The 22,561-nt window shown below is 45.5% G+C and overlaps 1 protein-coding gene across 2 annotated transcripts in view; it reads left to right on the top strand.

Moving 5' to 3' along the window:
* Window positions 1-22,561, top strand: part of NKAIN4 (sodium/potassium transporting ATPase interacting 4) — a 409,197-nt gene that overhangs the window by 271,677 nt on the left and 114,959 nt on the right. For both annotated transcript variants that reach the window (XM_069650783.1, XM_069650784.1), the window contains exon 3: window positions 10,921-11,001. In XM_069650783.1, the coding sequence (XP_069506884.1) occupies window positions 10,921-11,001 (81 nt within the window). The remainder of the gene's footprint in view (window positions 1-10,920; window positions 11,002-22,561) is intronic.

The raw sequence follows: 22,561 nt of genomic DNA on the forward strand, positions 1-22,561 counted from the left end.
CATGCTCCTTATCAACGCTATGCTCTCACAAATGGAAAGAAAAGTGCCTAACATATATGGATTACTGCTGCCAAGAACTCAAGACGGCCATACAAGGCTCTGCCCTTGGTTCCCATGCAGCTTCCTGCCCTACGCCTGCGTGTGTACACAATATCTCCTTACCATTTTATACACACTGGGAGGTGCTACACAATGTACCCTAACCAGTTGTCAAAGTGTGAGAAAAACAAAGGTAGTGGAACAATGTTTTCTGCCTGCCCCCCTTTATGCACCACCCCTTTTTCTGCTCCCTTCAATCTCGCATACTCAGTCATCTCCTCCTCAATTCAAACCCCCTACCGAGTCCTTGCTTTCTTTCCCTCCACCTCAAAAAGCTGTGATATACAAATATCTCATATAGAGGGTCAATAGTCACTACCCCTAGGGTCAAACCTTTAGCAGAATTATACCGGGGGGACTTCCCCTCGCCAACCCCAGATCCCCTGGGCAGTACTCATCCCTTCCCGCCTACATCTACCAATCCCAGGGCTAGCCCCAGACTAGAGAAACAAAGGTGATAAGTGCACATTGAAGCATATAATGCAGTCAGAAGAGCTTCCTAGAAGCTGCTACCCTAAAAGATAGCGATAGCAGAGCTCGCCATGCCAGGCATTCAATGGCGTGTAGGTGATGTTCATGATTGCGTTTAATGTATAGCACTTGGACCTTCCTAGGGCAACCTCAGTGCACAATGGCTAGTTTGGAGCTTCTCTGCTCAATGAAAAACCCTGAGGCTGAACCCCGGCAGTCCTCAAGACCTGCAAGCAACGTTTAGGGTGCCTGAGGTCTATCTGGGAACTGATCCCCCAGTTAAGCCGCTTAAAGGCTCCATAGGACTCTTCTATATATACCACCACTTGACCCCTCACCTTCCCGGGTGTAGTTACTTATTTTGAGAGAAGAACCCACTTTGCACAAGGGAATTACCTAGTGCCCACTGGGGCATGGTCTTGGCTCAGCACTCTCCCTGCCCTGATGAGTAGTTTCTGGTCTGCGAGAGGGCGTGGAGTGTGAATTGTACTGTGCATCCTTTGTCTTTAAACCTTAAACTATCTGTGAATTAGACTGAGAGAGATCCAGGAATATGTATGTGCTGAACGTGGTGGCAGAGAAGCTGTAATGCTCGGATATGCCCTGTTTATAAATGTTCTGGGTCCTGGCTGCAGAGCCATTTTGAGGCACAGCCATGAGGCCGAAATAAGCAAAGAAAACCACACTTACTTTATTTTAGTTTATTATTTGATTAGCGCCGCCTGGCCCTGGGGCATCCAGGCGCTTGAGATGAATATAACATAACCGTATGGTACACAGTACAAGGAATTTAGAGTATTATCAAAATAGTTACAATTATACAGATATAAAACAATATGGTCCGTTGGTGGACAATACAGAAAGTTTAGAGCATTATCAACAGTTACAGGTAATGTACAGGCCCATTTACAAATTTACAAGTTTACAAGGGTTGCAGGCTGAGGGCGTACTAATAGTAGAGATGGGCGATTTAAGTTTCTTTGGACAGTAACCATGTTTTGGCACTGTGTCTAAATCTATGAAAGGACGGTTCGGATCTAAGCTTGAGTGGTAGTGAGTTCCATAGTTTAGAGGCAAGCACAGGGAAGCTAGGGCCTCCTGCTTTTTGGAGTTTGTATCTGGGGATATTTAAGCAGTGTGTTTGAGCTGATCTGGTGGGACGAGCTGGTGTGTGGTGAGTGAAGTTGTCTGATAGGTAACTAGGTGCTTGGTTAGGTAGGCATTTGTGAGTGAGTGAGAGGGTTTTATGTTCAATTCTTTAAGGTATAGATAGCCATTGGCAGGAGCGTCTAACGTCGGATATGTGTTCATGTTAGGGTATGTTCAAGGCTGCTCAAAGGGCGTTATTTTGGATAACTTGCAACTTATTAATGTTTTTCTGGCTGGTGCCTATGTATAGAGGGTTGCAATAGTCGACTTTGGAAAAGACTAGTGCTCTAGCTAAGGTGGTGCAGTTGGAAGGTGATATTGATAAGCTTGCAGGTGTAAGCAGTGGCGGATGAGATTGAGTTGATCTGTCTTGTCAGTGTTAGGGAGGAATCGAGGTAAATCCCTAAGGTTTTGACGCTGTTGGAGACGGTGATGTTATTGCCGTCGATAGTGAATGCCTGGTAGAGTTTGTCGAGTTTATTAAGTCTGGGTTGGGATCCTAGTAGGAGAAGCTCAGTCTTGTAGTCATTGAGGAATAGGCCATGCTTGGCCATCCATTCTTGGAGAATGGAATATATGTTGTTGTGAGCTGTGAGGTCTGTGGAGTAGTCGCCTGTTAAAGGGATCAGTATTTGGGTGTCATCTGCATAATTGGTGTAGATGACACCCAAACGGTCCAGTATGTCGAAGAGGGGTTTACGACACAACAACCTTAATAAACTTTGCCATCTGCTCCCCAGAATATAAGCATTACAAAATTGCAGAAAGAGCTCTTTTTGTTGAATGAATGTGCACACAATCAGTTTATTGCACTGAACTGATGAGATACAAGGTTGCCTTAATTATAATTGTGTTTCGCTATGCAGAAAAGTGCAGGCAAATGACATCCCCTTGTGTAGGCAGGATGTGAATAGCACCAGGGCTTGAGTGAGGTAGCCTGGTCGCTAGTAGTAGGATGCCGAGGTGGGCAACTAGACCCTAACTTCGGGGTTGGTGGGGCTAACGTGTTAAATGGTAGGTGAGGGGGACTCCTTCAGAGACATTGGACCTGATTCAGAGAATGTTTTCCTATGGGATTGCACCATTATAAAACGTGTCTGTGAATCAGGCCCTTTGTGTGTGATGATGGGGAAAATGCACTTATGTGGTACCCCATTCCTGTTGTCCCAAAAAAGAAATATTTGGAAACTAATATCAATAGGCAACCAATGGCACAATGTAATGCCCACTGGGCCAGTGACAGTGCCCAAAGACAGGAGAGGTTTTAAATGCAAAGTGCACCTTTTGATGGTCACTCTCAGCATGTAATTGCTCTGTTTGTGTTGTGGTGCATGGTTGGATTCTTGATGCATACCCAGCTGCATTAAACCATAATGTAATGTACACCTGAGTGGCGCTACAGTTGCAGTGTCTTTGATGTGCCAGTGGGCAGTCAGAGTGGAGGTGCCAGTAATCTGCGGCCCCTCAATTTGTGTCATGGTATAGTGTCACCTGACATAGCATCCCCTGCAGCCAAAAAACATATCTCGACATACAACTCCATCAGCAAAAGACCATAGGCTATACGATGGAGCGTACTGCAACCAAAGGCAGATGTCCACACAAAATGTCCCTAAACACCACGCTAACCCACCACAGATACATCAACGCAACTCTCCACACTCCTTAAATACCACTCTGACAGACACCACAGTCAACCACACAAACAATCGCGTTAACAACCTGGAGCCCAAATTAACCATGGCTTACAAGTCAGAAAATAGCTAAGACGTACTCACCACAGACATCCCTATCCTTTCAGATCTGCACAAATCCACATTGCAACAAAGCGCTTGCCCTGCCTTGTGTTAGTGCCCTATCCCACTGCTTAAAGACCCTGAAGCTACAAGAAACTTGTGATGAAGGGAGAAGGTGTGTCATGCATGACTCAATAGCTTAGCATAACCGGGCATAACAAAGAGTTTCTCACTTGGGGTAGTACTCTGAGTGGCAGAGACAAATACGAAGAGGAGAAGCCTTCCACTGTGCTATAATCTCTGATGCAGTGACTGGCTAGTGATAACATTTCTGCCTATCAAACTAAGTGATATAGAAGCGCGGGGACAGTCACTGCAACAATCACACAATTCTAGGTGGCAGCGTCAGGGGCCACTAATGGAGGAGCATAAGGAGACGCCATTTTAGTTCATTCACAGTGAGAATTCATGCTTTGTTTAATCAGTGAATCCAGGATTTTAACCCCCTCTGCAAATTAGGCACTTGAGCACGTATCTTCTGCGCTCTACTTGATACAAATATTTAGGTTATGGCTTTAACGGACTACAGTAATACTGTCCACTTGAAAAATATGCAAATCCCATTGTAAAGTAACCTGATAGTATGCAAATACGTATCAAAATATGTTAAGCCAAAATAATATCATTGTACCTTTATTTTCTATATCCGAAATGGAAGACTGCAAGTTCTAGAATCTAGAATAGGGCTTTCACACCCTGGTGGGGGGGTGGGGCGGACATGGCCCATAACGGCCCGCCAGCTCCAGCCATGGAAGGTCCGAGAGAAGCGAGGGCTGTGGGCCATTACCGGCAATGTCTGACCCCCCCCCCCCCCCGGCGGGGTGGTCCATTCGCACCCCGGCGTTAATCTGGGGTCCAAATGGCTTACTATTTTTTCCTCCTTAGATTTGCTGCCATAAGCAATGCCAATCTCTGAAGGAAAAAAAGATGAATTGAAGGTGACCGCTGCAATAGGGAAAAGGGACTATGTCCCTTTTTGATTTCCGGAGCTTGAGGTGCAGCAGACTGGAGCATAAAACTCCTGTCCTGCAGGTAAGAGGGAAGGGAAGGAGGTGGGGAAGGGGTTGGGATCGTTTTGCGGGGGGCTTCCTGTTGCCTCCCCACATAAAAAAAAGAATTGGGCCACTCGAAAAATTGCCAAGGGTGGCTGGAACAGTGGCCGGAAAATGTATATTCTCGCCCACTACTCCAGCCACCTGATTGGCCAATGGCCCTTCCCTGGATATGAATGCAAAATAATAGTTGCCTGACAAATATCCCATTGTACAGCACTGTGCTTTCAGAACTTTAAGACATACAGGGCGACCTTTCATTTAAAAATGTAAATTGCATGGAGAGCACATGTTACTTTTGCCCTTACATGCAAACAGGTTCCTTGAATGCAATTTTAGTAAAAAAAAAAGGTGTAAATGCCAGTGTACTTGCCCGCATGCCTTTTTCGCCGTTTGTTTTACATTTGAGTGCAAATTTAGTAAATGCTGCTTGCTGTTCATGCATGACAGACAGTGTTTGCAATCGAATATGTTGCAACCCACCTGCGTTTAGTTGCTGTAAAAAGCAGGGAGAGTCCATAAAAATCCAAAGCATTTCCGCTAGCATGAAAATATCCTGCTGGTGTAAATGCTTGTGCGTTGGCATGACAGATGGCATTGGGGTTGGGGAAAAAGGCAATTTCGTTCCTTGCCCCCTCTCTGTCACATGGTGCGGCATGAGAAGCATGCCTACAGCTTTCATGTACACCTTTTGCACATGCGTGTTTTGCAATGTCTTAATAAACACTGTCTCCACGCTGAAATAAATTGTGTAAAGGGGACACCTGGTGCAGATATTGCTCGCCTTCCAGCTTGCTGTAATGCATGATGTCAATAACATTTGATAGCCACATACTTGAGCCTGCTCGCCCACAACTGCTACCAACCTAGCACAATGTACTGCCTAATTTTGCACCTATTAGCCTGTGCCTATATTTGCCTCCTGCTTGTCGTTCTAGCTCTGTAACGCTAGGTTCAATCCTCTATTCCACGGCCGCCCTTTAGCGTATTGGCCTAAGAGTCCTCTTTTACCGAACTGAGGCACTGTGTAATACTACATTTAATTAGTGCTGCACCCGATGGTCGCCACACTTGATATGTGCTGTGCCTATGGTCGTTAATAGACCATATTTGATTTACGCTTGTGCTTTATGGTCACTAACAGACTATTGGTTTGCTGTGTCTCTGTTTGAGGGCAATATCTAGATGCCTTCAGTCCCTGTATTTTAGGCTACTATGTTTTTGTATATTTCTATTATTATACATACATATTATTATATACAGTATCATATTCACTGTTTGCCACATCTAGGTGCCTTCAGTCTCTATAGCCTAGCCCGGTTGGAACAGGTGCACCTAGGTGCCTCCCTTACTATGTACCTCAGACTATGCCCAATCGTGCCTCTTATATTTGTGCCCTACCAGTAAATGGTGCCTAGACCTATAGAATTAGCACTCTAAGCGGCACTCCCAGCCAACAGGAATAGCTTCACACTATGTCTAGCCCACGCAACACCTACTCTCTAATGATCAACATTTACTGTCTAATGATCATGGTCACACTACACTCCTCATCTAAGAACAGCAACACAGAAGCTCCCCTCTGCAAGACAGCTCTCGCGCCTCATCTCATACTCACCACACCCAAGATACCTAACTACCTTGGCCACATCAACCCCACGTACCAGACCATGCCAGGCCGACTAGTGTACACCTCTCAGCCTACCCCAACTTACGAGAGAAACCTTAAACTACGCGCCAGACTTAATAAACTCTATGAACCTCTCAGAAGATCCCTCCCCACTATAAAACGCACAACGAAAGACCAACACACTAGAACATGCTCTGCACCCCCTCAATCTTCCCCATCAGCGAATACAAACATACCTAAGACAAATACCAATTCTTCCAACTCGGCCATAACCAAAATGGACCCCAAAGGACACTCCCTCATGGGAGCACTCCTTAATGTAAGATCCCTAGTGGCACATGCCATCGACCTAGCTGATTTAATCACAGAAGCCAATCTAGACTTTATTGCTATAACTGAGACATGGCTACATAATGCGGCAGGCCCATCGCTTATGCTAGCCATTCCGGACGGTTATACCATTTCTAGGCAGGACCGAGAAGGCTCCCGCAGAGGTGGAATCGCCATTATATCTAAAATAAACCTATCACTACGCCTAGTCCCCACTACAACTATGCAATCCTGTGAAACTCTCACTGCCAAAATTCCCATAAACAACACCCAAACTATCTCAATTCACTTAATTTACAGACCACCGGGTCCACTTGGAACTTTCGAGGAGGACCTGCACAGCCTTCTGTCTAACAATACCAAAACTACCTCCCAATTGCTCATACTAGGGGACTTTAACCTTGGCTTCAATGACCAAGCAGATGCCCATGCTGCCACTATCGCCAATACCCTTCACACCTTGGGACTTACCCAAAAAGTTAACACCCCTACACATGCAAAGGGTAGAATACTTGACTGGATTGCTGATTCCAACTGTTCAGCCACAGTATCCTCTATCACGCCCCTCTCCTGGACAGACCACTCCTTGGTGTCCTTTAACGTACTAACTACCAAACCACCCAGCCTTGACCCACAGATAGCTCCACCATGCCCTACAAGAAATAAAAAGAACATTACAGCAGATAATATTATTCCCCTGATCCTTCCTACTTTAAATGCACTACCAGACAACCTCCACCCAAGTGCATTAGGCAATGAATTTAATAACATCATGCATACCACTATGGACAAAGTTGCCCCCCTCAAAATGAGATCAAGTAAACCCAAGGCACACTTAAACAAGTGGTTCACGCCAGATCTCAAGGCCTTGCGCCTACACAAAAGAAAATGCGAATCTGTCTGGAAACTATGTCCATCCGAAGAGAATAAAGCTAATTTAACTAATATCTCTCGGCATTATAAAAATGAAATCTGCCTAGCGAAACGTAACTCCTACAATGTTCGCATTGCCAATGCCAATTCAAGTATGAAGGAACTCTTCTCCATCTTGAAAGAACTTGAGTCCCCCATCGCCACACCAGATACCTGCATTAAAGACCAGACTTGGTGCACAGATATCCAATTAGCCTTAGCATAAAATCACCACACTGCAAAATAAAATTCAATTAAAAAAAGACACCCTAAACCTCACAAACAAACCACTTTTTAACAATACCATTAAAGACCCCACCAACAAATTCTCCTTCACTAAAACTACCATCTTAGAGGTAGAGAAAATCATCCTTTCCCTTAAACCGTCGAATTGCAAAGGCGACATCTGCCCAGCGCAACTAATAAAAGATGCTGCCAGAGACCTCTCACCGTTCATCTCAAAATTGATCAACTCCTCCTTCGCCTCAGGTATTATCCCGGCAAACCTAAAACAATCATGGGTGCTCCCTCTTCTTAAGAAGCAGACTCTTGACCCCCTCATCCCCACTAATTATCGCCCATCACCACCGTACCTTTCCTTTTGAAGATACTAGACAAGGTTGCCTATATACAAATTCAAAGACACCTTGATTCCAACAACCTTCTGGGAGCCAGACAATCCGGTTTCCGTCCACTCCACAGTACTGAAACTGCACTCATTGACCTAAAGACCCAGATAGACGATCTGAGAGACCAAGGCAAGACGGCACTCCTCCTCTTACTTGATCTCTCAGCGGCCTTCGATCTGGTGGATCACAAGGTCCTTTGCAAACACTTGGACACTGCTGCACACTTCTCCATGCAGGCCACCAAATGGATTGAATCCTTTCTAAGTGAGAGAACAATGAGAGTCTTCTCCCCTTCAGCAGCAGCTGACCCTCTTCCTATCACATGCAGCGTCCCTCAAGGCTCCTGTGTTTCACCAACCTTGTACAACATATTCACCAAACCCCTCTTCGATGATCTGGACCTTCTAGGTATCACCTACACTAACTATGCAGATGATACACAGATTCTCCTCCCGCTTTCTGGGGATCATGGCAGGGACAGGGAGTTGGTGAATAGAGTGTACCTCATTATTCAGGCATGGATGGCATCACATGGCCTTTGCCTGAATGATGATAAGACTGAGTTAATCATTCTGGGCACGCAGGCCAATATCAACAAACTAGGCAAGGACTATTCCACATTTATCATAGATGGCAATAGCATTAAGGTTTCGAGCGAAATAAAAACTCTAGGCTTCTATCTTGACTCCACCATGTCTTTTGCCAAACAAGTTAACTCTTTAGCCTCAACGACAGCATATACCTGCAAGTTAATAAGAGCAGGTAAACCCTTCTTATCCAACAACAGTTGCATGATCCTAGCGAGAGCCTTAATACTATCACGACTCGATTATTGCAATGCCCTTTACAGTGGCGCTAACAAAACCATCACTAAAAGGCTACAAATCCTACAAAACAACGCCCTCAGAGCCGCCTTAGGCATAAACAAAAGGGACCATATCTCATCCATTAGACAACAACACAAATGGCTCTCCACTGACAATAAAATTCACCTAAAAATGCTCTCCCTGACACACAAAGCCCTCAATAACGCTGCCCCCATTTACCTGATGGACAAAATAAAAAGAACATTTTCCAGCAGACCTACAAGAACCCCCAACTCCAACTGTCTGGAAATTCCTAGATTTAAACTTGCCAAAATTGGCGGCTCAAGCTTCCCTGTGCTAGCTGCTAAATGGTGGAATGCCCTACCTCACAACCTGAGATCAAACCAACCTTTCCTCCACTTTAGAACGAATCTTATCAAACACCTCAATGACAATAATATGTAAGATTTGTAAGACTCTAATCTGTGTTATGTTACTTATCTGTATGTATATATGTACCTTCAAGATTTATCACTATTGTAAATTTTAACTATGCAACATTGCAAATTGCTATAACACTGTAATCTCCACGCAACATTGTAAGCTTCGTATATTCTGTTCACTGCGCCCGGTTACCCTTGGGTCTGGCGCGCAATACAAATAAATAAACAAACAAACAAACAAGCGAACCCTTTTTACAATCCAACATAGTGGATATCATGGGTTTAAACTCATCTTTAAAAGGGAGCTTGATGGTTTTACACAATGCGTTGGCCTTGGAAGCAAACGCAGATCTGGGAGTTAATTATTGGAGCTGCACGGGCGAGGGGTGGGGGGAATCTTTCAGTTGGAAATGCCCCATTGCAGTGCCAATTGCCTAACAATTCACGCCTTATAAAGGCACTGCTGATAACGGAAGGAATGCAAATGTGCAGACCCCACCCCACCTGTATTTCCTGCAGGTAAGACCTAGAATGTTTGGGGGGGGGGGGTTGGTTGAGCCTAATTAGCCCAATGTCTCGGGAGGATAGCTCAGGGGCAACGCGCTCGTCTTGGAAGCAAGACAATGTGGAGCACCACAGGTTCAATCCCTGGGTCCGTGCTTAGAAACCTCTGATGTTATAAATAACCAATTATAATGGTGTTGCACCCATGTATGAGTGTGCTATTTGGGTAATATCTTTGCATAGATTGATGCAGGGCATGCGTGGGAGTGGGATGTGGGTGGCAGAGGCAGTGCTTAATTTGGGGTGGGGGATGCCAGGGCTTAGCCCTGACACTTCTTTTTGAGCCCCAACACTTATTGGCCCTCATTACGACCCAGGCGTTGGACCATGGTGCTAATAGCACCATGGTCCATGCCGGTAACTTACCGACTCCGCCATGGCGGAATGGGGAATTACCGCCCCATTCCGAGATTGGCGGGGCGGTAATTCCCCATGCCGCCATGGCCCTTACCCATTCCCATTTTTGCCTCATAGGGCTCAATGGGACTGGGGAAGGCGCTTATTACGGCACCGTAAATTACGGTGCTGTAATTAGCTCCTAGGTCCCTTTGCGGGTTGGTTTTTTAACGCCTGCTAAAAGCAGGCGTTAAAGTGCCACCCGCAAAGGGACCTCGTAATCAGGCGTTAAGGGTTGAACGCCGCCGCCACCTTTTACGGCGCTGTTAACCCCTTAACGCCTGGGTTGTAATGAGGGCCATTGTCTCAGACTCACTTTAATTATTAAGTGGTGATAGTCGGTGCATCCATCAACCACAATGAGCAGGTGTGAGCTGTAGTAACCCCAAATATGTCAACACTGTGGGGAGCAGCTATGGGCGGTGGCAGCAGTGGTGCCCACCAGCAGTGTCACAGCAGTGCTAGAACATTTTTGAGCCCTGGCACATATTTCTTTTTACAAATTAAGCACAGAGTCATACAGTTGGTACAGGATGTGTGTAAGGATGGGGATCGGTAGGGAATAGGTTCTGGGTGTGGTGTGGAAAAAAAAAAGCATTGTTTGGTGTTTGACCGCTCTTTCTTTCTCCTGCTCTCTCTGCAGTACACCCTCTGGACAGCTGTGTGGGTCACCTGGAACGTCTTTGTCATTTGTTTTTACCTGGAAGTTGGTGGACTTTCAAAGGTGAGGAGATGATGGGAGGGGTCATCCTGACAGGGATACACTTAGGGGTGTCTTAACTAGCTATCCTATTTATTTATCTGGTTCCCATTATTATAATTATTATTATTATTATATGGTATTTATTGAATATATAGTGAATGAAAATATAGTGCGGCATGCGCGAACATTCACTCAGCCACCCAAGCACTAGAAAGAGGGAAGCAGAAAAGTACCTGAGCATGTGCAGAGGAGCTGTGCCCGCGGGAGCTGCTTCTTGTTGGATGCTTTTACAGCTTCACCCCATTTTCCTACTGTGAATAAATAGGATTTGCGGTGTAGTCAGCCAGGTGCTTAGGCAGCACACCACCATGGCTAACGTGTGTTCACTATGAGGGCTTGTGCCTCCAATTCCTACCCCTCCTCACCTTTCATTTAACACTGTGACATGTCTTCTTCCAAGTAATTTCGGTACAGTGCCCCTAAAGTTGATCAAAGGCCTCACTATGGGGCCATGTTTCACCACTTTATCATGTGCCCCCTTCCTTTGCCCCTTGATCCTGCCCCACTAATGTAGCTCCCTGACCTCAAAGCAACAAGAAGACACACTTTTTGTGAAAGTAGCCATTGTACTCAACTAAAAGAATCTTCGAGGGGTGCCAATGCATCTCACTTGGAAGAATTGTGAGGGTTAGCCAATATGCTGCATTTAGAAGAGTTTGGGATGGCTAGCCGAATATACTGCAGTTAGAAGAGTTTGGGACGGCTAGCCGATGCATTGCACTGAGAAGAATTATCATGGGTAGCCTATGAATTATACTTAGAAGTGTTTGAGCGTCAGATGATTTATTACACTTAGAATAGTTTGAGCTTCAGCCGATGTATTACACTTAGAAGAGTTTGAGCGTCAGCCGATGTATTGCACTTAGAAGAGTTTGAGCGGCAGCCGATGTATTACACTTAGAAGAGTTTGAGCGTCAGCCGATGTATTGCACTTAGAAGAGTTTGAGCGTCAGCCGATGTATTGCACTTAGAAGAGTTTGAGCGTCAGCCGATGAATTACACTTAGAAGAGTTTGAGCGTCAGCCGATGTATTGCACTTAGAAAAACACAGAGTAGCCAATTCACTAAGCACCCACACTCCTGCTCCTCACCAACATACCTCCCAAGTACCACACCCACCGAAGGGCCAGCCAAACAACACACCAACATAACTAACACTCACAGACAACAAACAATCTCAAACACTGGGCTCGACCCTCCGGATTCAATGAGCCAGTGCACACAATCAAAACTCACTTAGAAAGCTGACACACACAGACTCCAGTTTCTCCTGGTTTTGCACGCATCAACAGAAGTGCACAACCTCTATCCTATCCCTCACTGCCCCCGCCCCCCTTCTTACAGAGCCTTGTGAGTGCCTGGGACCACGTACATGGTATAAGACAACATAGCATAACTTCTCCACTGGGAAGGCACTTTGCAGGCACGTGACAGATCAGTCTTGCAACATGAGAGGATCGTTAGGGTATTTGTAAGTGCTCTGTTTTCATAATATGGTTTATTAGTTCTATAGAAATACAAGATGTAATCCTGGCCGCCAAACTTTTGTCATCGTCCAATGAAAAAAGCCTTTTGTGTGAATTCGGTGGTGGACGCTGATATTTTCATTGAAACCTAGAGCATGCCACGCCCTCTCCTGCTTTGGACCATCCTAGCTTTTTGATCCATATCCATTACTGGAATGCCTAACCCTTCGGCAGATTTTACTTTTCTTTTGTGTTTCGTGTCCCTCAATCATGCCTTTCTCCTCACACGTGTTTCTATGAATATTAATGTGCGGGCAATTTCTCATAAGATGTGCTCACTTTGCAAATCACAATTAAGACTGGCGGAACCTGTTGACAGCCTTGCTTATGGCTCAAACCGAATACGGCCCTCTTATGGGTAGTCCCAAGGGATCACAAGCAGCCAATAATGGCACCCAGAACCCGTCACGTGGGTTCTGGCGGACAGGGTTCTGTGCAGAGGGCCAATCAGCATTGATGAATATTCCAACGATATTCTGTGTGCTCTGGCAGGTTTGGGAGGCTTAGAAAAAGACCATTTGTCGCAACACTTTCCCGTAAATCTACTACATTTTTTGCACAGTATATTGCTGTACTTACACCCCCCATCTTGGTGAAAGCAATTACTAGAATGTGTTTTCACAAAGAGTTTTCAAGAACACACGGATTTTTTATGTCTTTAGTTTATGAAAGATGTAAAACAGACTTCTGATCCCATACAAATACTTGCACCTAAATACCAAACCCAGTGTGTGTGTGTGTTTAGTACATAGCGTTCGTACATTGTACATGATTAATATTTAAAAAAATATGCAGTTTGAAATAGTAGAGATTTTCCTATTAATATTGTTTAAATGAATACATGCTCTCATAACAGACAACAGAACAACCATGGCCTCCTTGACATATAGTGCCATGCAGAAAATGACTGGGTGGAAACATGATCCGACTTACTCCTACCAATCTACATCTTAGATGAGAGCTAGGTACCAGGCATGTGGATTTGGCCCAATCCGTCAGATAACTTGAAATCCTTATAGAGATTATTTTTGTAGGCGGTTCAATCCAGTGATACTTCAATAAGAGTCGTGGTTATTCTGACATCCCTCTTTAAACCACAAGACGCCTACAAGATACCAAGAACCTGCGAAAAGACAAAGAATCGGGGAGACCACCAGCTTGGGTTTAATGAAATTACCAGCGGAGAACCCAGTCGGGGCAGGAGCAAGAGGGTGCTTAATTTCTTGAATATATCTTGAAGGGTTTGCAAGTGGCTGCCAAACATAGCTTTATTATGGTGGAGGATTTCATAAGCCATAGCTTGAGGAGATCATTCACAAACATTGCTCTATCTAAAATATAGCTTTCATGGACCCTGGCCACGTGACATCTAAAACGTAGCTTCCATGGACCCTGACCACGTGCTCATGGACCCTGCCCACGTGCTCATGCCTTGTGCTATTGACATCTAAAACGTAGCTTCCACGGACCCTGGCCACGTGACATCTAAAACGTAGCTTCCATGGACCCGGACCACGTGCTCATGGACCCTGCCCACGTGCTCATGCCTTGTGCTATTGACATCTAAAACGTAGCTTCCATGGACCCTGGCCACGTGACATCTAAAACGTAGCTTCCATGGACCCGGACCACGTGCTCATGGACCCTGCCCACGTGCTCATGCCTTGTGCTATTGACATCTAAAACGTAGCTTCCATGGACCCTGGCCACGTGACATCTAAAACGGACCACGTGCTCATGGACACTGCCCACGTGCTCATGCCTTGTGCTATTGACACCTACAACGTCTCGAATCGTTTGTGTCAAAACCTTTTTTGTAAGGTGCCTCATGTCTTGGTATATAGCATTATTAAGACGTGTTGTGTGTCAGTGTAGTGCGATGCAATATTTCTTTTAAAAAACAACCATTAGCACAGAAGACTGTAGACATGTCACCACAAAGCTGACAACCAGACAACCACATTTCTTAGCAGCCGACCTGAATAAGTGGTGCACTAGTTCGATTAAATGTGGTAGATGTCTGCCAGTCTGCAGTTTTCTTATAATATTAATACCCGGGAAATGTGTTGTAGCAAATCTAGTAGTTCGAAGCAAGGGCATTAACTGATGCTATTGCTCTCATTGTCTTGGTGCACTGCCTGGCTTTTTATAAAATTACCTTGGCTCCAGCAACAACGAGGGTCCTTCGTTGGCTTGTTCCCTTCAAAGCGTCCGGTCTTCTTGCTTGTGGTTCCACCAATATGGAGATAGAAAGGGTACTCTTTAATTTGAGAAAAAGCACCTTTTCATTTTCCTGCGTTTTCCTCTTGCAATGTTGTTTTTCACTCGGGAAACATGTTTGGGCTCCAATTGTGCATACCTTACCCATGATGCAAATCTAGCACCGACCGGTCTGTCCATGTGCGATAGCCCAAGGCTGTGGGCAATACTGTGCATTTGCATATTAAAGCTCTAGGCACTCATTTACTGGCCTCTCTTCACTCAAGCATTAACTCTGCCTTCTAATCGTTAACACCTGGTATATGCTAAAAGGCTATAGGGTTCACTACGATTTTATTGTTATGTTAATGTTAATGTTAAAGGACATTTGTACCGCGCACTATCACCACCAGAGTGGTCCCCTGGCTCTCTGGCGGCTCTGAAAGAGGAGGGGAGGTTGAGTTAGTGGGGTGAAGCAGGAAAAGCGCAAGAGTGCAGTGATGTGCTGTTGGCGGCCTCAGCCCGGTGGGTCCGTTGGCTGGGCCTGGGGTGTTTGCGGCCGGTAGTCGTTGTGTACTGTTGTGCAAGACTATGGGCCTCATTACGACCCAGGCGTTAAGGGTTAACGCCGTCGTTAACCCTTAACGCCTATTCTGATTTTAACGGCTGCTTTTAGCAGCCGTTAAAATCCATGGCGCTAACCTGCCTTGATGCTAATTACGCCACCGTAATTTACGGTGGCGTAATTAGCGCCTTCCCCACTCCCATTATGCCCTATGGGGCAAAAATGGGAATGGGGAAGGGAAAATGGGAAATGGGGATTTACCGCCCCACTCACCTTGGAATGGGGCGGTAAATCCGCCATCCACCATGGTGTAAACATAGTTTACACCATGGTGGTAAAGTTGGCGCAATTAGCGCCTGGGTTGTAATGACCCCCTATGTGTGTTTTTGTTTTGTTGTTGCAATGTAGTGAAGTTTGTGCGGTTTGTTGTGCTGTAGGTTTTGCTTGTGTTTGGTTTGAAGTTTGAGAGGTGCATGTGGAAAGGCAAATTTGTTAGTAGGGTTGGTTAGTTTGTGTCTCTATCCTGGTTGAGGCGCTCCTCTTGCGTAGTCTCCCCTGATGCGGCTCTGCCCTGATCCGGGTCCGACTGCCCTAAAGGTTCCTTACTCCTCTGGCCCCCACCTCTAACATGCTCTCTCATAGCTCCCCTTATCCTCCCTTCATACTCTTGTGGGTATTGCACCTGCCAATGTCAACCTCTCAGGCAGTGTGGTTATTTCCAGTATCTCAGCAATTCCACACCATTGTGGTACCTGCTGATAACTACGGGGCTGGCGAAAGTGTTGGTGGGATTGTCTGGGGTAGTTGACTGAGTCTCCGTGCGTGCCGCCTGTGTTCCAGTCTGTCCGGTGTCACCCGTCCAGGTGCCGTGGGAGCTACCCACCCGGGTCGTGGATGTCCGTGTCCTTTGCGGTTTCCTTTAGTCATCCATTTTTCATTTTTTTGGTTTCCAGATTTAGTCTGTGGCGTTGAAGAGCCAGGTTTTTAGTGATTTCCTGAATTTTAGGTGATCTTCAGTGTTTCTTATTTCTTTCGGGATGTTGTTCCAGGTTTTTGCGGCTAAGTGGTAGAAGGAGGTGCCTCCAAGTTTTTTCTTAAGGTATGGTTTGAGTTCCAGGCGGATTTCGTTGCTTGATCGGAGGGGTCTTGCTGGTTTGTAGACTGTTATTTTCTTTTGTAGGAATTCTGCTCCTTGTCCGCTGATTGCCCTGTGCGTTATGCACATTGTTTTGAAGGTGATGCAATGTTTTACTGGGAGCCAGTGTAGTGTTTTTAGGGCTGGAGTGATGTGGTCTCTTCTGGATAGTTTGAGGAGTAGTCTTGCTGCTGCATTGCGGATCCGTTGCAGTTTCCTCAGGAGGTATTCTGGTATTCGAGGTAAAGGCTGTTTGCATAGTCGTTTTTTGACATGATTAGGGCGACGATAGTGAGTGTTTTGTGCGTGAAGGAGAGGAAAGGTAGAATTCTTCTTGCCATGTAGAGGAGGAAAAAGCATTTCTTCACTGTTGCATTTATTTGTGGTTCCAGGGTTAGGGTGTTCTCCATTAGGACTCCAAGATTTTTTACTACCTTCGATGGTGTTGGTGCGTTTCCCTTTTCCATAGGCCACGGGATGGTGGTTTTGTTCTCTTGGTCTTTGGATACGATCATGATTTCTGTCTTTCCTGGGTTGATTTTCAGGTTGTTGGCATCCATCCAGTTGAAGACTTCTTTTAGACAGTCGATTAGGGTTGAATGGTCGGCATCGGTGTCTTTGATTTTGTAGATGATCTGAGTGCCATCTGTGTAGTTGTAACATGTAATGTTGTATTTTTTGAAGATTCTGATGACCGGAGTCTGATAGATGTTGAAATACAGTGGAGATAGTGAGGATCCTTGTGGCACTCCACAGTCGTTAACTCGTGGAGTAGATTTGAAAGGTTTGATCCATACAGTTTCTGTTCTGTCTGCTAGGAATGATTTGGTCCAGCGTAGTGCTGTGTCGTGGCTCACTGTGTCAAAGGCTGCGGAGAGGTCGAGCAGAATAAGGGCTGGGGTAGTGTTCGAGTCTGCATTAGTTTTTAGGTCATCCCAGATGGATAGTAGCGCTGTTTCCGTTCCTCTCGCTGGTCTGAAACTGATTTGAGCTTGATCCAGCAGGTGGTGTTTTTGAACGTGTTCTTGGGTTAGTTTATATACGTAGGTTTCTAGAAGTTTTGTTGGGTAGGGGATGTTAGAGATCGGCCTGTAGTTGGAAAGGTCATCTACGTCACCACTTGTGTTTTTTAAGAGTGGCTTGATGTATGCTGATTTGAAGATCTTCGGTACAGTTCCTGTTGATAGTGATATATTTAGAAGGTTTCTGTAGTGTTCTGCTTGCGATCCTTGTTTGAGGATTTATTTGTAGATGCCTGGGGGACAGGGGTCCAGGGGTGATCCCGCTTTCTTGCTACGTTTTACCAGCATTGCGAATGCCTCTGCTGATATTTCAGGAAAGCTTTGGAGTTTGTGCTGTGGTTCCGTGTTAGGTTGGTTGGGTTGTATGTTGTGGTTGGTTGGTCGCGTTTGTATGGTTTGTCGGAAGGAATTGATTTTTTTGTTTGAAGTGGTCTGCCAGGTCGTTGCATAGTTTTTCTGAGGGGGTCGGGGTGTTATCGCAGCGTGGTGGGTTTCTCATTCCTTTAATGATGCTAAACATTTCTTTTTGTGTGTTGGTGGCATTGTTGATTCTGTCATCTTCTCTTTGCCTTTTGAATTTCCTTCTTGTATGCGCGTATTTGTTTCTGGTACAGTCTTTTTTTCCCTGGGTTGTATTCTTTCCTCCATTCCAATTCCATCTTTTTGTTTTCCTTTTTCATGGCGTTTAATAATGGGGTGAACCACTTTGCCATTGCTCTTTTTTTTTTGATGGGGTGAACGGTTTTTCTGGGGCAATCTTGTCTATTGTGTCTGCGATCCATTTGTGCAGTATCTCTGCTTTCCCATCTAGGTCAGCTAGCTACAGTTCTGTAGTTGAGGGTTTCATTAATTCCAGTTGTTCGAATAGGTTGCTTTCCTTGACGTGTTTCCAGTCTTTTGGTCGTGGTTGTGAGTTTCGGATGTTGGATGTAGGCTTGGGTAGGCAGAGTAATCACGAATGGGATGATGAGATGGTCGCTCCACAGTATTTGTATTGGAGGTGCCGTGGTGATGAGTTTTTCTTTGGCGAAAATTGCATCTAGGGTGTGTCCTGCCGAGTGTGTTGCTCCTTTGACTAGTTGTCGTAGTTTCATGGTGCTGAGTTGTTCAATTAGTGAGTTTTGGGAGTTAGCGTGGTTGTCTTCAAACCAGATGTTGAAGTCCCCCAGGATGATTAGGTGTTTGTGGTTGATGGCTAAATTGGTGATGGCTTCTATGAAGTTATCGACGAATGCTGCATCATATGTCGGTGGTCTGTATACCAGGATGAATGTGATGTTGGTTTTTGGGCTTGCTGTTAGGTGTATTACCATGGTTTCGCAGTTGGGGATGTTGAGTGGTTCGTCAGTTTTTATTTTCAGGTATTCTTTGAATGCTATAGCGATGCCTCCTCCTTTTTTGTTCTTTCTGTTTATTTGTAGACATTTGAGGTTGGTCGGAAGGCAGCTTTGGAGTGTGATTTTGTAGTTGCCGTCCAGCCATGTTTCTGTGATGAACAGGATGTCAATGTCGTTGTCGTCGAGTAGATCGAAGATCTCTGTTGAGTGTTTTGACATGGATCTTGCATTTTTTAGATTGCAGTGAAGTTTGGAGGTGTTGTTTGGTTTGTGTTTTGTCGAGATCGTCTTCTGCTTGGTGTTGAGGTTTCCTTCCTGGTCGGGCACTTGTTGGACTGTGGGATTCGGGGTGTCAGCGTCTTCGAAGAGTTCTTCTAGGTTTTGTCTTGGGTTTTTTGTGTTTTCCTTGGGTTCGTCTTCCGGGAGTTGTGGTTGTTGATTGTAAGTTCCTCTTGCTTTGGTGATGTAGGGGGTTATTGCGTGGGTCGTCTGTGTGTTGTTTGTTTTGTTCATCCTTCTTTTTCTTGCTTGTGTTAGGTTGTTTGATGTTGTTGCTTCTAATGTTGGGTTGGATTGCCGTGGTGGCCAGTTGTCTGCGAGGTACGGAGTTAGGTATAGGGATTTTTCTCTTCTCTCAGAGTTGCTTCGGTTTGTGTTCCTGTCTGTGGGGTCCAGTCTATGGTTGTTGTTCTAGGTTGCTGTTCAGGAGTGTTTGTTCTTTCATCTCTTCGTCCTTTCCTTGGAATGGGTCATTTGCGCAGCATTGTAAGATTGAGAGTTGTTTAGTCTTTGTTTGGTGACACCTAGTTAGTCCTGCTTTGGTCTGGTTGTCTTGTGGTGGGCGAGAGGGTGTCCGCTACTAGTTTGGGCTCCGTCTGTAGGAGGTATTCCAGCTGAAGTTGGCGGCTCGTTCGGTTGATGTCCTAGGAGGGGAAGGAGGGTGGTAAGGGTTATTAAGTTGGGTGTTGTCGGTAGCTCTCTTTACTGTCCTTCACGCTGAGCGCGGTTCACTGTGGTGAGCAGGCTGTGTGGGTTGGGAAGGTTTTCTGCTGGTTGGAGGTTGGCTTTGACAGGCGCAGTTCGGACTTTCGCCTTGTGATGCGAGAGGCCCTAGTCAGAGTGACCCAGCACCGTAATTAACTGGTGGCTTCTGTCTCACTTGAGAGTTAGCAATTTGAGCACAGAGGCCCTGCTATCAATGCAGTTTGCGATCACACAATGCAATTTGGGCACAGAGGCCCTGCTAAATTTGAGATACCTGTATAGTGGGAGAGAGGCCTATCAATGCAGTTTGGAGATCAGACAATGCAATTTGGGCACAGAGGCCCTGCTAAGCCCGAGACACCTGCGCAGTGGGAGAGAGGCCCACCAATGCAGTTTAGGGATCAGACAATGCAACCTGGGCACAGAGGCCCCGCCAAGTTCGAGACACCTGCACAGTGGGAGAGAGGCCCATCAATGGAGTTTGGGGATCAGACAATGCAATTTGGGCACAGAGGCCCTGCTATCAATGCAGTTTGGGGATCACACAATGCAATTTGGGCACAGAGGCCCTGCTAAGTTTGAGACACCTGTATAGTGGGAGAGGGGCCTATCAGTGCAGTTTGGAGATCACACAATGCAATTTGGGCAAAGAGGCCCTGCTATCAATGCAGTTTGGAGATCAGACAATGCAATTTGGGCAAAGAGGCCCTGCTATCAATGCAGTTTGGAGATCAGACAATGCAATTTGGGCACAGAAGCCCTGCTATCAATGCAGTTCGGAGATCAGACAATGCAATTTGGGCAAAGAGGCCCTGCTATCAATGCAGTTTGGAGATCAGACATTGCAATTTGGGCACAGAAGCCCTGCCATCAATGCAGTTTGGAGATCAGACAATGCAATTTGGGCACAGAGGCCCTGTCACCAAAGCCGGTTGGAGATCAGACAATGCAATTTGGGCACAGAGGCCCTGCTAAGATTGGGACACCTGTATAGTGGGAGAGAGGCCTATCAATGCAGGTTGGAGATCAGACAATGCAGTTTGGGCACAGAGGCCCTGCTATCAATGCAGTTTGGAGATCAGACAATGCAATTTGGGCACAGAGGCCCCGCTATCAATGTAGTTTGGGGCAACGGGGGTGATCACATTGATAAACATTGGTTTTGCCTAGTGGTCAGGTATCTAGGGTAGAGCTGTACCTCTCCCCAACCCAAACCACCCTACCGTACTCGTCCTTGTAGGTGCTGGTTGACGGCTGGGCACTGGCTTCCCCTGTGGACACCGGCTGACACTTCCTGGGGGGCCTGACACTTCCTGGAGTCGCCTCTGTTGGAGCCACCCTTGGCCTTGGGGCCCTTAGCCGCCGGGCTGCACGGGCAGAGGGCTGCCCTGGGAGGACCAGTGAAGAAGGGCTCTAGGCCCAATCAGAGCATGTAAATAACAGTGACGTACAATTATAAAGTGTAATAAATATTGCATGAAAAAAATATAGAAATGCCTTTTACAGTGCACATTGTAAAAATACCTATTTTCCAGGGGGGGTCCCGCGACAGCCCCTTACCTCTCCTACTCCTAAACCCTGCTTGTCCCCCTCCCCTGTGTCCCAATTTTAACCTAAATCTTTTTTTACACCTAAAACCCACCGCTATCGTTACATTTTATTTTCTTTATTTTTATATTTTTTCCCCACTCTGTTATTTCTTGCAATATTTTTTCATCTTTGTAAATTCATTGTTTATTATTCCCTGCAATATCATCACTGGGTACCGGCTATAGAAGTATACGTTCTTAGAAGAAAATGTGCAGTTGGCTTGCATTATCATTCTTATTTGTTGGTGTTCTACAGTATGTTATATTTTTACAGAATTTATTCTGGAACAAAATGTTCATTTTGTTGCTGAAAAAAAATAGAATATGGCGCCTACTTCACTTAGTAGTGGGGTTCAGCTAAAACTGCTTATTACTATTTTATGTTAGTTATTGTTTATACCAAGCTGCACGACCCTAGACAGACTTACCCTCATGAGACTGCTTACTCAAAGGATATCCTGAATTATATCTTAAATTTGCAAAAGCAAAGCACCAGAACTTCATTACCGAGTGGAGGGGGGTTTGGGCACTTTGTTTCTAGGGGGTAATGCTCAAGAGTAGGAGTTCAGGCCCAATGATTCATCAGTGATACTTCGCCACTGCGTGGCAGACGTCTCAAGGCCCAGGAATGAGATTTGAGAGTTTTGGACCACAGGCTAATTATCAATTGACAAATGAGGTTTCATAAGTGGGGAAATGAAAGGAACTCAATGGATCAATTTGGTTGACAGTGAATGAGTCATGAAGTAGTCTGGTAGGAGGATGGACAGGATGGCCCATACGACCCTGAACCACAGGATGAAGATGTATACTATGATATATGGGTTTTAGTTTAGTTTCTTTATTTGTACTGCGCACCAAACCCTCAGGTAACTGGGTGCCAAAACTTGAACGACTGTTACAGACAATTACAATGACAACAAAAGCAACAATAAGTGCAGGTCGACCATGGTTACATGGGGGTCGAAAAAATAAGAGAATCAGTTACAATACCAGGCTGTTTGTGTTACGGAGTTATAAAGAAGTTGAACATGGAGGGTATTTTGAAGGCGAGATAGCCGATCATTAACGTTTCTTACCGAAGAGCCAACTCTTTACTTTGGCTCTGAAGGTCCAGAATGAAGGTTGCATTCTGAAGCTAAGGGGTAAGGCATTCCACTGTTT

Source organism: Ambystoma mexicanum, chromosome 3p, assembly GCF_040938575.1.
Source record: "Ambystoma mexicanum isolate Mex_15411 chromosome 3p, UKY_AmexF1_1, whole genome shotgun sequence".
Lineage (NCBI taxonomy): Eukaryota > Metazoa > Chordata > Amphibia > Caudata > Ambystomatidae > Ambystoma > Ambystoma mexicanum.